Source organism: Anser anser (genome assembly GCF_964211835.1).
Source record: "Anser anser genome assembly, chromosome: 8".
NCBI classification, from domain to species: Eukaryota; Metazoa; Chordata; class Aves; order Anseriformes; family Anatidae; genus Anser; species Anser anser.
Window position 1 is genome coordinate 17,240,173 of NC_139728.1, and position 13,783 is coordinate 17,253,955.

A 13,783-nucleotide genomic window follows, 5' to 3' on the forward strand; every position below is an offset into this window, starting at 1 on the left:
ACTCCACTTTAGGGATTGTTGATTTGTAGAGGAAAAGGGGATCATGCCGCAAACAGAGTTGCTGCCCTAGCTCTTAGAGGCAGTCCGGACTAGCGAGCTAACCAAGAGCTGCTACTCCAGTAAAGCAGGGCGGATTTACTTCGCGTTAGGAGTAAACCTGCTCACGGTGCAGAACACCCTCTCTGGACTAAAAAAGTGCAGAAATGTCCAGGCTTAGTGCCGATAGGAAGCCCAACCTCTGCACTGAGCGTGGGGACAGCTGTGGTTCGGACCCTGCCCTGCCAGCTAGGGCTGTTCTCTGTTGACATCTGTAGGAGCTGGGAGTGCATCACACCTTGTCAGAGCAGGCTCTCAAGGAGTAAATATACAGCTGTGATGATGTAACGTCAGGCCCTGTTTGGTCACAAACATCTCGTTCTGCTTTCTCAAGTCCCACACACTTTTCCTGAAAACATTTATTCTTCCTCCCTCCAAAGAAAAAATATCTTGAATTTGTGTTTATGTTGTTGCTATGACATTCAGTTAAACTGTATGCAGATGCAGGTTCTCTTAATGAGAGGGGGAAAAAAAACACAACTGTGTACTTCAGCGAACAAAGATTACCCTGTGTTTGTATTAGGATGTTGCTATGGCAGTGCATATGGTTTTATTTGGTGGAAATTTGTGGTGAGATGGAAGGAAGTCACATGTATGCGGGACAAACAAGAAATGGCAGCAAAACCAACTCCAAATAAATACTGAAACTGAAAGGGGAGTTGCAGATGACATGTAAAACCAGGAAAAGACAGGGATAGTTGTTTTGCTGCCCACCTCTGTGAACTGACAACAGAACGTGCTCGTGCCGTGTCCTGCCTGTCTCGCCGACCCCTCGGACAGCAGCGTAGCTGTAATGATGCTTTTACTGCCTGAGCTTCTTGCCCTGCTTGGCTCTGCACGCTGTGACATATTTTGTTGTTGTTGTTGTTTGGGAAGCAGAATTCCACTGCCTTGGCCTGATTTCCCCACCACTAGCTTTTCCAGCCTATCCTAATGTAGTGGGCTTTTTGGCAGGAAAATTAACACTGATAAAATGTAGAAATCCACTAGTGCCTTGCCTACCTTTGGGGCAAAGGGAAGTCTTTCTGGACTTGCTGCCTCCTGCTTGTGATAGAAACGGGAGATTTTTCTTTAACTGGCACAGGAGTCCTCATATTTGTCTCGTCCTTTTGCATTAGGCTGCTTTTTGCATCAGTTGCATCAGTACAGCTGTTGGTGGGGTTGCGTGACAAATCAGAGCAAGTTAAAAATAACCTGCCCAAGAAACAGGGATAGAAGTGAGGGAGGAGAGTGAGTCCTGGTTTAGAGAACAAATTGCCACACTGCGCTGGGAGCTGGCTGGTTCCGGCATGATCCCAGCTTGCGGAGAAAGCAAAAGTGTTTTGAAAATCACATTGCCACTTTCTTCCTGGCATCCCATTTCAGCCACAAAGAGGAGGAAGAAATGACTGTGAAAGCTGCCTGTTGCTTCTGCTTTCAGCGGTGCTTGGGCATCCATGTTGGTTTTAATGGGATTGTTTCACCGCAGCACAAGTAAAACCTACTCTCTTATTTTACGTCCTCATAAACAACTTGCAGATTTTATAGCTGTGCTGTCTTAATGTCTGACTATGTTAGATTTTATGAGCCAATTTAGATCTAACCCGTTTGGTTTGAGATGCTCAAGAAGCTCGGTAGCTTTGGAGAATCAGCTGCTTAGAGTCCGCAGATCCACAGGTATCTTTTTGGCCTGCTGTCGGACAGTGCTCTCAGAACATGACTGGCCTGGCCTGCCGACTTCAACTGGTGCATATAGCGGAGTCTCGTCACTCCTCTTACTAAAACTCCGGCTGCATTCGGCATGAGGTTGTCAGTGCCTATATCCTAGCCAGATTTCCATCTGCACAAACCTTTGCACCCTACCTTTACAAGTCTTCCTTCTGGCCAGTAAACGAAAAGCTCGTGTAACGTTTCGTCCTGGATGGTTGCTGCATTCCATCTGGTAAGTGGCTGTACTTAGGACAGATAAAGTTGCTTATGTGAGTGGTGCCTTGGGGTCTTCCAGAATGTTCTCCAATATAAATTGTGTATGTGGACATTTTTTGGAGGGGGTGTGGGGAGGTCATAGCGTACTGGATGCCATCTGTTCAGTTTCTCGGTGTTTGGTCTCTACAGGATAATACAGATAGGTGCTCGTTGCATCGCCTTGTTGCCTGGATCTGTATTTTTTGCATACCAAGTCTCACTGCAGTTCCGTGCACTTCAGTTGTTTGTGACCTGAAGTGCATTTATAGGTACCTCCAAAGCGAGCTGTATTTGCTGCTTTCTCCGTGGCCCCTCTATGTTTCTATGTGCTGCTTTGTACGTGGGCATGTTACATGGAGAAAACAAATTGAAGGTCAAAACAAGGACATGCCTTCATGAAAAACGGGCTTGAGGCAGAGCAGCAGGTAAAACCACAGACCCAGCGTTCCCTCGCTGCACATGCAGAGATCCACCAGTTACACAGGAGACGAGTTGTGTGCGGCTTCCCAGCCGGAGCAGGGCGCTGGGCCTGCTTGCCAGAAGGTGCCCACTGGCGGTCCCACAGCCCGGTGGGCCCTGCTTTGCTGGGGCTCCCCCGTAGCTTTTGTTTTGTTTCTTGTGATGCAGCACTTGAGGAAACATAAACTTTGTCTTCACGGCGTTGCCTACATTGGTAGGGAAGATTTTATGTGCGCCCCTGATACCGCAGTGGCTACCTCCACCAGGCACTTGTAAATAACTGCGCTGAGTACAACAAGAAGCATTTCTTCAGGCCTACAGCTGTAGTTTGACGAGCGTTCCTTTCGGCAGCAGCAGCAGCTGCAGCAAACTGCCCCGTGCCACGCTTCCCATCCCCGGGTAACCCCACCGCTGGCAGCCCCTCCGCTGCTCGTTGCAGGGGTGCGCGGCAGACGGAGCACCCCACAAACGCACTGCCACAGACACGGGCGGGCAGCAGCAGCCCCTCTGCTGTGCGAGGACTCTTGAAGAAGAATGTTGGTATTTTAGTTTTCCACCCAGAGATAGAATAACAGTTATGATCGTTTACCTTACCTGTGGGCCCTCCTGGTTGCACTTAAAGGAAGCCGTGTTTTTATCACTGATATTTTCATGCCTAGTATCTGGGGTTCTTTTTCTGCTGGAACAACAGGGACATAAAGATTTCAAAGCAAGCACAAAGGCAAGACGTGATGCTGACTCCTTTTACAGTATTGTGGGGTTCAGTAGTTTTGCCATGCAATTGTGAAATGTAGAAGTGAGAAGAGAACAGCGTGGTTGATGCTCGGTTGGTGTGAAGTCCCAGCTCTGGAAGATTAGCAGTTCATTCTCGTGGGGTTCATTTCCCCTCTTTATGACAGGGTAATTTTATTTAGTATATTTTGCTCTCATGTTTGCATGTTCTGCTCCTGCAGCCCTTATGCTCCCACCAGTACGTTTTTTTAGTGAGCAAAGATTACAGACCCACCCCTCTTCTTGATGAGACATGGAAAGCCCAAAGTGCAGGCTGTAAAAACTAGGACCTGTGTGGAACCACGCTTCGGACAGAAGTTGGAAGGGCCATTTTTGCTTGGGTGCCGTGTGCGCGTTCAGACTTACTCTGTGGATATAGTGTAGTTATGCCTACGTGTAATTTTTAGGAGAGCTGAGTTAGGTTACTTTAAAGTGGGTGTCATTCAGGTGTAGTTGAAAGTGGAGGTGGCCAAGAACGAGCAGGCAGCTCCGCTGTGTCTGTGAACCGCGTGTTCCTACTCTCCGTGCAGTAACCCGACATGCAGACCCGGTGATTCCTCGTTGAGAGGTTGATGTAATGAAGTGTTCGGTGCTAGATGTAAGTCAAAACCAAACAAAAGCGCTTCATTGCGTTTTACACTTTTACTGTCAACAAATATTGTACAGACAAGTTTAGGTACAGCTAAGACTGGTGGCCAGGTGGTAAATTCCAAAACAGCTGAAGTTTTGAATGCCTTCGGGGAGAGAACTTGACTGAGCAGAAGAGAGACAGCTGTAATTTGTCAGGCAAAGCATTAGGTGCCAGAGATGAGCTTCTGAGATATTTGGCCATCTATTTTATTGAAATATTTATGTCTAATCAAATGAAAAGTGAACTCTTAACCACTTGCGTGTCAAACCGCATGGTGGTGGATGACAGTACTACCAGCCTAAAACCCCACAATCGGTCTCTGCTTTTTCTGAGAAGTACTTTTCTCACTCAAGACTACAGGAAGGCTTCTTGGCAGAGAACTAACTGGTGATGATGAGGAGAAAAAAATGTGTTGCAGGTTTCCTTTCAGCCTTATCTGTAGTGCAGCTTTATACTAACCAGCATAGTACAAATGTTTCGTGCAGCTTTCTCAGTTCCTCCTCTAGGTCATTTTTTAAATGCCCTTTTCTTAACGCATGCCAGCTAGCTATCTTAAGGCTCCCTGGGTTTGCTAAATGTCATCCACATCCCTAAAGTGTAGTTACATATTTGAAAAGTGGGAAGGGGAGGCAAGGAAGAGAAAAGATTGGCTGCTTTGCCTTTTACTCTATTGGAAAAGTACTTGAAATTCCTCACATTCTTCTTCTGTTAACAGTATGTTTACTTTTCATCACTGGGTTATTAGGATTAACAAAAGTCATTGCTTCAAGCTCATTTAATTTGAATTTAGTGAAAGCAAACTACCTCCTGCAGACTGTAGGAAACATTCTTCTTCCACAGAACTCTATTAATTTGCAAGAAGCAGCCACCAAAAAAATGTGAGACCTGACGACCACTTCCACCCCAGTGCTCTACCTCCCTGTGCACATACTGCATTCTAATGAAGTGCCTCATGTTGCAAATTCCAGGACAGTTTGAATAATCTGACACTCTAATTAACATTTCAGTCTCTCCATCAAACATGGGCTTTCACTGCCAGGAACATTTTTCTGCACATGCTTTCTAGAGCATGGGGGGTAGAGTGTATATACCCCTTCAGTGTATCATTTACCCCACGAATTAGACTCAGCTCACTGGAGTTCATGGCTGCATCAGCGGGAGAGCTTGCTTTAGTTTCCCGAGAATCTTGGGACTCAAAGTGTTCATAGAAAGGTCTTGCCTTTGCTGTAGTTAAAGCTGTTGCCTCTTCAAATGCTCTATGGAGAGTAGTTAGGTAAATATTTCTTTATTAAATGATTAATTCCATAAATAAATTCTTTTAATTCATTGAATATAAAATTAAAATCATTTACAACTTATTCCAGTATTACAGGGTCTGGAAGGGGTTAAAAAAGAAAACAAAAAAGCTACAGTTTGATAAATAAAATACTCAGCTTTAAAACAACTGATTTCTGTTTGCCATTAAACTACAGTTGGTACATAATAGCTGCCACTGTGAACACCTCACAAGTGCCCACCTCAGGAAGGAATGTAACTTCCAACTTGGTTGGGGAAGGGGAGGAGAAGAGAGAGGGAGGGGGGAAAAGCATAGTGTTAAATCGAACAGGAGAGGAAGAAGGTTTTCATAACCGGAACAAAACATGTCTCAGATCACTTACAAACAGAAAACAGTATATACGATAAGGTGCTCCAAAAAGAAGCAGTGAAGTTGCTCCAGTACTATGAAGCTTTAAGTATGCTTAAATCTGTCGCATTAGTGTCCAGTTGCACAGTGCACTCTTGTAACATCTCAATGTTGCCCTCCAACGGGCAAGGCACCACTTCCATCAAAGGTCCTTTCTCCATGGCTGGTTACTTCAGAACTCTGTTTAGCATCCCACCCCCACCACAGCTTAGTCCCGAAATTTGTGAATGTCATTGACCAGTCTGTAGTAGGGGTAAGCTTCATTCGCATGCGGACAGTTGTAGTTGCATCGGCAGGACTGGATCATCATGACGCTCTTGGTGAAGGTTTCTCCATCATCGCAGCGGAACCTGATCTTGACAGTCCTGGTCTGCTGGGGCGTACAGCACCTGCCATCCACGCAGGAGCCGCAGTACTTGGGGCGGTACTTCTTCACGCTGGAACATCCGGCGTAAGTGAACTTCACTGGGGATGGGGACTTCTTAGTCTTGGTACATTTTTTCCCTTTCTGTAAAGAGAAGGCAATAATATTGTTAGTGGGAGATTCTTGTCCAGCTTTTCCCCTCTATCCAAACCAGTCTGGAAAGAAGAGGAGCACCACAGGAGTCTGTATTTACCTTTAGGGAGGCATAGCTTGGCTGGCCACATGGCCTCACTTCGCATATCCTGGTCTCTTTAATGAGCTTGCAGTCAGGATTATCGTTGGTAACCCTCGTGGAGATGCCGGTTCCGCATGTCTTGGAACACTGGGACCAGGAAGTTGTTTGCACAATGCATTTGGGATTCTCAAAAGCTCGGCTTTGTGGCTCAGATCCAAACACTGGAAAAAGAAAAGGAGGGCTCAGACTTAAGTGCATCTTCCCACTGGGGTCTAAAGAGCCACATGGCTTTCCTCCCCACCTTAACTGTCACCATTACACAGGCTAGCCCATACTCACCAGGTAGCATCTTCAGGCCTCCCTTCACGATGGCAATTAGCTCGTTGTTCCTGGTCAGTTCGCCTTCAGAAGCGTCCAGACCAAACTCTTTGCTGAAGAAACCCTCCAGCTCATCCAGCGCATCCTTGCTCTCATCGCAGACCCACTCTTCGCAGCACTGCCCAGGGACTTTGACCAGCCTGGGGCTGGGGCAGCCCAGGTTAGGAAGGGAGAGCTCTTGCGGACAGAGCGGGATGCAGCCCACAGCTCCATCTATGCACGTACACTGGTGTTTACAGTTCGGCTGGAAGCTCTCGCCGTTCTGGTAGATTTTGGAGTTATATTCACATGGTCTCCCCTCGGACTGTGCTGTAGAGAGCAACGAGAGAGAGGAGAGGGAGTCAGAGGTGGGAGTCGCTCCTTTAAACGCACGCGTTTGCTGCTCTGTGAATTCGGTTCGCGGTAAAGCTCCCTACAATCCCCGGGAGACACGGGGCCAGAACAATAACTTAGTCAGGAATCACTTTTCCTTATGTGCTTTTAGCGGAGCCCAGACATACTGAATCGCATTCCAGACTGCTGAAGTCATGTGCCTTTCTGCCAAGCTACCAACAACAAAGCATAACCATACAAGGACTCAAAATTACTAAACTCCGGCGCTCCGGGGAGCACCGCTCGGCCGGGGGAGACGGCGGCGGCCCTTACCTCTGCAGATGCCCTTGGTCGCGACGGGGCTGGCGCCGAAGTTGCACTCCAGCCCCTTGGTGTGGTCGCAGGGCTGCGTCCGGCTGCAGTCCTCGTTGAGCTGCTTGGCGCAGACCTTGCAGCAGCCGCAGCCGTCCGGCACCAGCCCCACGCCGGGGGCGCACTGCGGCACGGCGGCCGGGCACTGGCAGACGGCGGGGCAGGGCGAGCCGAGAGCCTGCGGAGCGGAGACAGCGGGGGTCGGTCAGCGCCGGGGCTACCGAGCCGCGAGCGGAGAGCCGCGAGGGGAGAGCCGCGAGCCGAGCCGAGCCTCCCTCCCCGGACTTACCAGGCGGGCCAGGCACAGGAGGGCGGCCGCCAAAGCGGGGCGGGTGCCCGCGGAGCCCATGTCGAGCGGCGGTGGCGGCGGCGTCGGGCGCTGAGGGGAGGCTGCCGGCGGCGGGAGGCTGCGAGCGCGGAGCGGGGCCGGCGCGGTCTGAGGCGGCGGCGGGGCGCGGGCCGCCTTATATAGGGCGCGGGGCCGCCGCGTGCGCCGCGCCGCTGACGTCGCGCGTTCCGGGCCGCGGCCGCGGCCAGCGCTCGCGGCATCCCAGGAATGCGCCTGGCGCGCGCCGCGCGGCCGCCCCGCCCCGCCCCGCCCCTCCCGGCCCGCCCCGCCCCGGCCGCGGGGGGGGGGCCCCGCGCCCGCACGGCACCGGCACCCCCGGCACCCCCCGGCCCCCGGCACCCGCCGCCTACCGCCGGGCCGGGCCGGGCCGGGCAGGGAGCCCGCTGCCGGGGCGGCCTTCCTCCTGGCGGCCCCGAGCGCCTCCAGCTGGGAGCGGGCACCCGACGTAACAATATTGCCTTATTTGGTAGAGCAGTAGCCCGCATTTTTCGCATTTTTCTGCTCTGTTATCCAGCCACAAAGCATTCTTGACAGCTTCAGAGGTTGTTAAATATAGCCCTCGCTTCTGTTCCCAGGGCAGGAAATTCTTTGGAATTCCTGTTTTTCACGCAATCTGTCCATCATGATTTAGGAGCGCTGTGCCGGAGGAGCCAACTGGCGCAGCGCTGCCGCTCGCTGCTCGGGTGAAAAAAGCCCAGCGCCGTGTGCGACCCGGCGGCGGTACCGCCAGCCCCATTCCCGGGATGCTTCCTGGCAAACGAGATTACTGTGCCCAACACAACTTTGGGGTGGGCTTGGGGGGATTTTATTTTTTTTTTCCTTTTTTTTTTTTTTTGATTGCCTTCAACGATGGAAGGTGGAGGAGCAGATGCAGAGGAGAGGAGAAACTTTGCAAAAAACCCTCGAGAGCCCAGAAAAGCAGAAGGGGAGGGGGAGGCAGGGGAGAGGGAGGGGATGCGCAGAGGAGGGGGACCCGGTTAACCTGCCCACCTAGCGCTGCCAGGCACTGAGCCTGTGCCTGCTGCTCCCAGCCAGGGGCACGCAGCGAGGGGCTCCGGCAGCACCCCAGCACCTCGCCGCCGGCCCCTCTCCGCTGCCGGCAGGGTTACGGCCGGGACGGCTTCACGGCGAGGGACGGACGGTGCGCATGGCTGGGTAAGTGCTGGGCAAGGGCTGCTCCCGGCGCTCAGCCCGCCGAGGGGCTGGGGGCTGGCGTGCGCGCACGCCCGTGCGATTTGTTTTGCTTTGTATTTTAATACCGGCAGGAATAATAAGGCAGCCTTGTTGGACCTTGCCGGGGCCGCAGAAAAGGGGGCTCGTTGTTGTCTTGGGAGCGCTGCTCCTGGGCTTGGCTTTGGCCGGAGGAGTGCGGCGGGGGGACTCGGGCTGCCAGGGAGGCGCGGGTGACACAAGAGGGGTCCCACACAACGGGGCCCCTGTCCTCGGCTGCCCCGCACCCCCACGGCGGGCTCCCACAGACACGCACCGAGCTGCTGCGCCTCTCCCACGCGCATCCTGTCTGAGCGGGGGGCTGGCGAGGCAGCCCCTGTGTCATCCTCACACAGAAAACACCCAGCGCGGTGTCCCCGGTGCCCCAGCCTGGCCTCCTGCTGCCAGACAGCCTCTCCCCACCGGGGAAGCCTCCACAGAGGCCTGGGCTGCCCCGACACGCAGCGGCCAGGCCCAGGCCCTGAGCTGGCTGGCTCAGGCTGGGCCTGCAGAGCCTGCCTCTGGCAAAAGGGCTGATGCCCTGTGGGTGCTTTCCCCCACAGCTGAGTCTTGTTGTGCTTTTCTCTCCAGAGTAGATCCCCGCAGTTATTTCGGGTGGTTTGGTGGCTTGTGAAAGGTGGCAGGAGAAAAGCTTCAGGCCCGCTTTGCCCTCAGAGGGCGGCGCTGGTTTTCTGCTTCCTTCGTACACCTCCAAACTTGACTGGAAAGGATGATTGTTGAAAGGGAAATCTGGTCTTTAATTATATGCAGCTATCTCCTGAGAATGCCAATATACACCAATTAGTGCCATTACTGGCGACAGGAATCACTTTATGTGTCCATGAAGAATTGGACAGAGACAGCCGGCGAACTCAGGCGGCTGCCAGTAATGGCGGTAACGACTTTCCAGCCCCACCGATCTGGCCAGGCTCCAGCTGTGACGAGGAGGAGCTGCTTGGTGCTGCTTCCAGCCTCTGAGCTATCCAGTGCTCCAGGCTTCCCTCGGTCTGGTAGGTGTGTGTGTGCTACGGCACTTTAGTTTTACAAAGTCGAACGTTGGCTCGTAGGTGGAGCGCCTGACCGGTCCTTTTTTTTCAAGGTGACATTGTGGCGGTGGCATTGTGATCAGGAGGAACGATTTTGTCGTTCAGCACGTTTTTGCTAGTGACAGTTTTGAAAATGTTAGAGCAGAAAGAGCTGCCACACCAACGTGTGGTTAAATTGGACGGTTTTGCTTTTCAGGGATTTATGCAAACACTTGTTTGTTTAATTACATCTAATTTAAGGACACGTACCAAGCGTTTTGCTTTGATCTATGACTTTCACAACATTCAGCAAATGCCACAGGAACAGTCGATGAATGGCGCCTTTTCTCGTTTGGTTTCACATCTTACCACACATTCACACAACTTTGATGGGAAACTGTAACCGAACCTGCATTTGCTCAGAAAAGGTCACTTTGAAAGCTTTGAAGCACCTTTTAACAAACCTGTCCTGAATTTCAAGTAGTTGACAACGCTCGAGATCGGCTGCGTTTCTCTGGAACTCAGGTTAGACTGTGAACCTTTCATACGCTTCCACTGCGCACATTTCCCTGTCATAAACTGTGACCCCGAGTTTACGTTCCAGGCTGTGCCTATGTCTTGTGGATGGACGTCAGGAAACAGGAAAAAGTTTGGAGTATCTTTCTTTTTTGAGGTTGTATTCAGTATAACATCAAGTTCCAGACCTCTGTTGTCCTAAGGGAACTGGGAAGTGTTCCCAGCTTTATGTGATGAAGGGTATTTTACTGTCTCCTAACTTTTTGTGCCATAGGCAATAATAGCTGTTTGTAAGGTAGTCTGCTGAGAGCTTGGCTAATGCAAGGCAGGAATTTGAAACAGTTGGCTTATACACCAGGTATTACAGATTTACTGAGTACACACTGTCATCTCCGCAGGCCTTTATTTCTCCAGGAAAAGGAATTTCCAGAGAGACAAATCAAGAAAAAATAAATAACTGAATGGTTTATCTTCCTTCCACACGGTTTTCCACAGCTATGTGTAGGGACTCCGGAGCAGCGTAAGGGGATGTATAGGACAGATATTCCTCCGAGAGCTGCTATGTCCAGTGGCAGTAGGTATCCAGCACTGAACTAGGGAACATCAAAAGTTTACAATCGTGTGGATTCTGGGGAAGGTTCTTACTAAAACCAGCATATAGCCTTTTTTGTACTTTTTCCTCTTCCCCATTCTCTTTTTCCTTTGCCCATCCTTTGCTGTGCATTTCTTCCATCTCTCCTTCTCCTTCTTCTCCTTTTCCCTGTTCCAGTCTTTTTCCCTGTGGCCTTTCCTCTTCTAATGTTTACCTACCTTAGGCTGGGCCTCTCCTGCAGCTCCTGCCAGGCCGCCGGTTCCTGCTGCACTAAATCAGTTCTTCCAGTCAATGGCTCCTCTCAGTGACTCACAGGAGGTGCAAATCCAGTGGGGCAAATTAAGCATACCAACACACAGGCAGAGTAGCCAGAAGACTTCAGCAGCTAAAATTCAAGTGGGTTCAGATTTTTTTTTCTTGCTTTGATTTGCTCGGAGTTTATGCTGAATTCTTTGAGTATGGCATTTCCTATTTGTTTTCTTCCTCTTCCCTGCTACCTTCCCTTTAGCTATGCTCATGCCTGCCAGTTTTTGTATAGTATGTGCCTTGCCTGTGTTTTCTAATACTAGTGGGTTTGTGCTTTGCAATATTTGTGCCGAGGCACTTTGCTTTGTAGGTGCACTGATTTTTCCTCTGGCTGCTCTCAAGGTATTGTGAAGGTTCTGCTTCTGTGAAAGTGGAAAGGGAACTTGGGAGTCTCCTGAGCCTGCAGGGGAACCAAAGAAGTTAAATTTGCAGTAGTATTCAGTTGTGCTCATTGCTGCTTCAGCTCGTGAACTGCACCCCATGTAGGTATAAGGGACATAACATCAAAACAGAGGCGAGAAGCATCCCTGCTGATGGTCAGTGTGTTCCCGTTGAACCTCTGACTGGTAACACATACTGAACGGCTTCTCACCCAAGGCTTGGATGCAGAAAGGCAAAGCAGTTACAGTCATCTTCTGCTTAGTTCCTGCTGTCCATTCAGAGAACCGAGAGCTCTTTGTCGCTGCCGCTCAAGGAGCTCACATTCAGTTTATTTTAGTACTAGCTACTGCTGCACTACTGGGAAGTTCTGTTTTCTCAGTGAGGCAGGTGGATTACTTAGTATGTATTAACCCACTCTCACGTGCGTATGCTTCAACATTATGGTACACTCAGAAGATAGAATTTGCAATCAGGCCCATCCCTGTATCTGAAGTTTGCAATGAAAAGACTGCTGGGGGGGCTTTGGCCTAAGCGCAACACAAAAAGACCATCAGGTGGTCCTGGCTAGCACCTGGCTGCGCATGAATTCCAAGTCACGCCTATCGTCTTGCGATGCAGCGATTCAACTTGAAATGTAGGCTGAAATCTCTCTTTATGTATCATAGAAAAATCCTTTTAACAGCTGCATTTTGTGAATTTCGTTGAAGGAAGCTGAGGCACCAGGAGCATGCACAGGTTCTTTCTCAGCATCAGAACGCTTGCAGGCTGCAGCCCATAATGGTTTTCAGCTGCTGTCTGCCTCAGCCTACATCATAGCTACACCTTGGGGACAGCTGCCTTCTGCATTTATCTGCATGTGGAACTCTGGCCCAGAACACACGCTCCTCAGTGCATTCAGATTTGTTTTTACATTTCTGCATTTAAAATACCTGGCAAACTTCTTTCCCAAAAGGTGTTTTGTTGTGTTATAGTTCTTAATCAAAGGTCTGTTTCCTTAAGGTTAGCCCGAATAAAAGCTGGCAGAACCTTCTGCCTTCGTTCTGGTGCTTTCACTCCCTCTCTCCTGCTAATGACCTGAGGAAATGTTTTCTTGTCACTGGTACGTGGACATTCAAAGGGCTTGCCCGGCCTTTGGTTTTAAGAACACATTTTTTGTAGGTTTTTAGTTGTTGTTGCTTGGTTTTGTGAAAAAAATAGCATTTCTGTTTCTTTGTACACATGTAGAAGGGAAGGCCTGATCCTGCAAGATACAGAAGATGCTTTGCCACACAGTGAATTCTGTCAGTTTCCAGGCTAGCTGCTGTAAATGTCACAGGATTAATTGCAGAATAGTGCCGAATCCCCTGAGGTGCCTGTTGGCTTTGTCCAGAATCATTACTCATTCTCTGCTACATACACAAGGTTATTAAAACACGGTGAGACCGTAGTTGTGTTTGCTGCGTTACTGTTTATTTCCATTCTGCTCTCTCCAGGCTCTTACCCTTCGCCTACCAGTCTGTTACTGTGAGCACCTTTCAGTGGCAGCCAGCTGTGTTCTTTTCTTCTCCTGCGCGCGTTTGTCTTGTGACACCCAGGAGCCAGCTGAGAGAAGGAAGCCAGCCCAGGGCTGCCCTGCTGGAGATCAGCTGCGTGCGCTGCTCTCTGGCTTGTGCCCCTCGCTTCTGGTCAGTGATAGTGGAGTGAGAAAAATCAATGGCAGACAAATAAGTAGACACGATGTCATCCTTGCAGATAGGGAGGACTTGCAGACAGCCAACAGATCATGTATGTGCTTTGAGAATGTTTCTGGAGACAGAGTTACGGTCCAAGAATGTGCAAATGACTGCCCATCCCAGTCCTACGTGTCTGCGATTCAGGAGAAGTGCTAAACCATCTCTAGACTTGAGTAGCATCCAAATCTAAAAGATGTGTCTTGCTCTGTTGAACTGGTTGGGGGGATTTTTTCTTGGGGAGTGAAGAAGAAACGGTTTGAATGGAATCCCTTCCTCAGTTTATCCCTGCCGGAGACTAAAGGGAAGCTGGAGGGAGCCGGCAGGCAAGACCAGGTGGGCAGCCCGGCGAGAGGCTGCTGCGTTGCACCGGGTCCTCGCGTGGCTCCCTGCAGCAGCCAGCGCCGTGCAGCCCGCCGCTGAGCGCGACCCGTGGGGAGAGGACATCTC

At 50.5% G+C, this 13,783-nt stretch overlaps 2 protein-coding genes across 2 annotated transcripts in view; one reads left to right on the forward strand and one right to left on the reverse strand.

Annotated features, from left to right (window-relative positions):
• Positions 1-5,170: 5,170 nt before the first annotated feature.
• Positions 5,171-7,816, reverse strand: CCN1 (cellular communication network factor 1). Its single transcript, XM_083847212.1, has 5 exons — positions 7,536-7,816; positions 7,208-7,424; positions 6,524-6,871; positions 6,203-6,405; positions 5,171-6,093 (listed from the first exon to the last, which is right to left on the reverse strand). Exons 1-5 carry the CDS (start codon positions 7,593-7,595, stop codon positions 5,794-5,796), a joined length of 1,128 nt encoding a protein of 375 aa, XP_083703338.1. The 5' UTR covers positions 7,596-7,816; the 3' UTR covers positions 5,171-5,793.
• A 762-nt stretch (positions 7,817-8,578) lies between these two features.
• Positions 8,579-13,783, forward strand: part of DDAH1 (dimethylarginine dimethylaminohydrolase 1) — a 91,284-nt gene continuing 86,079 nt past the window's right edge. Inside the window, exon 1 of the mRNA XM_083847229.1 lies at positions 8,579-8,750. The gene's annotated coding sequence lies outside the window, so the exon portion shown is untranslated. The remainder of the gene's footprint in view (positions 8,751-13,783) is intronic.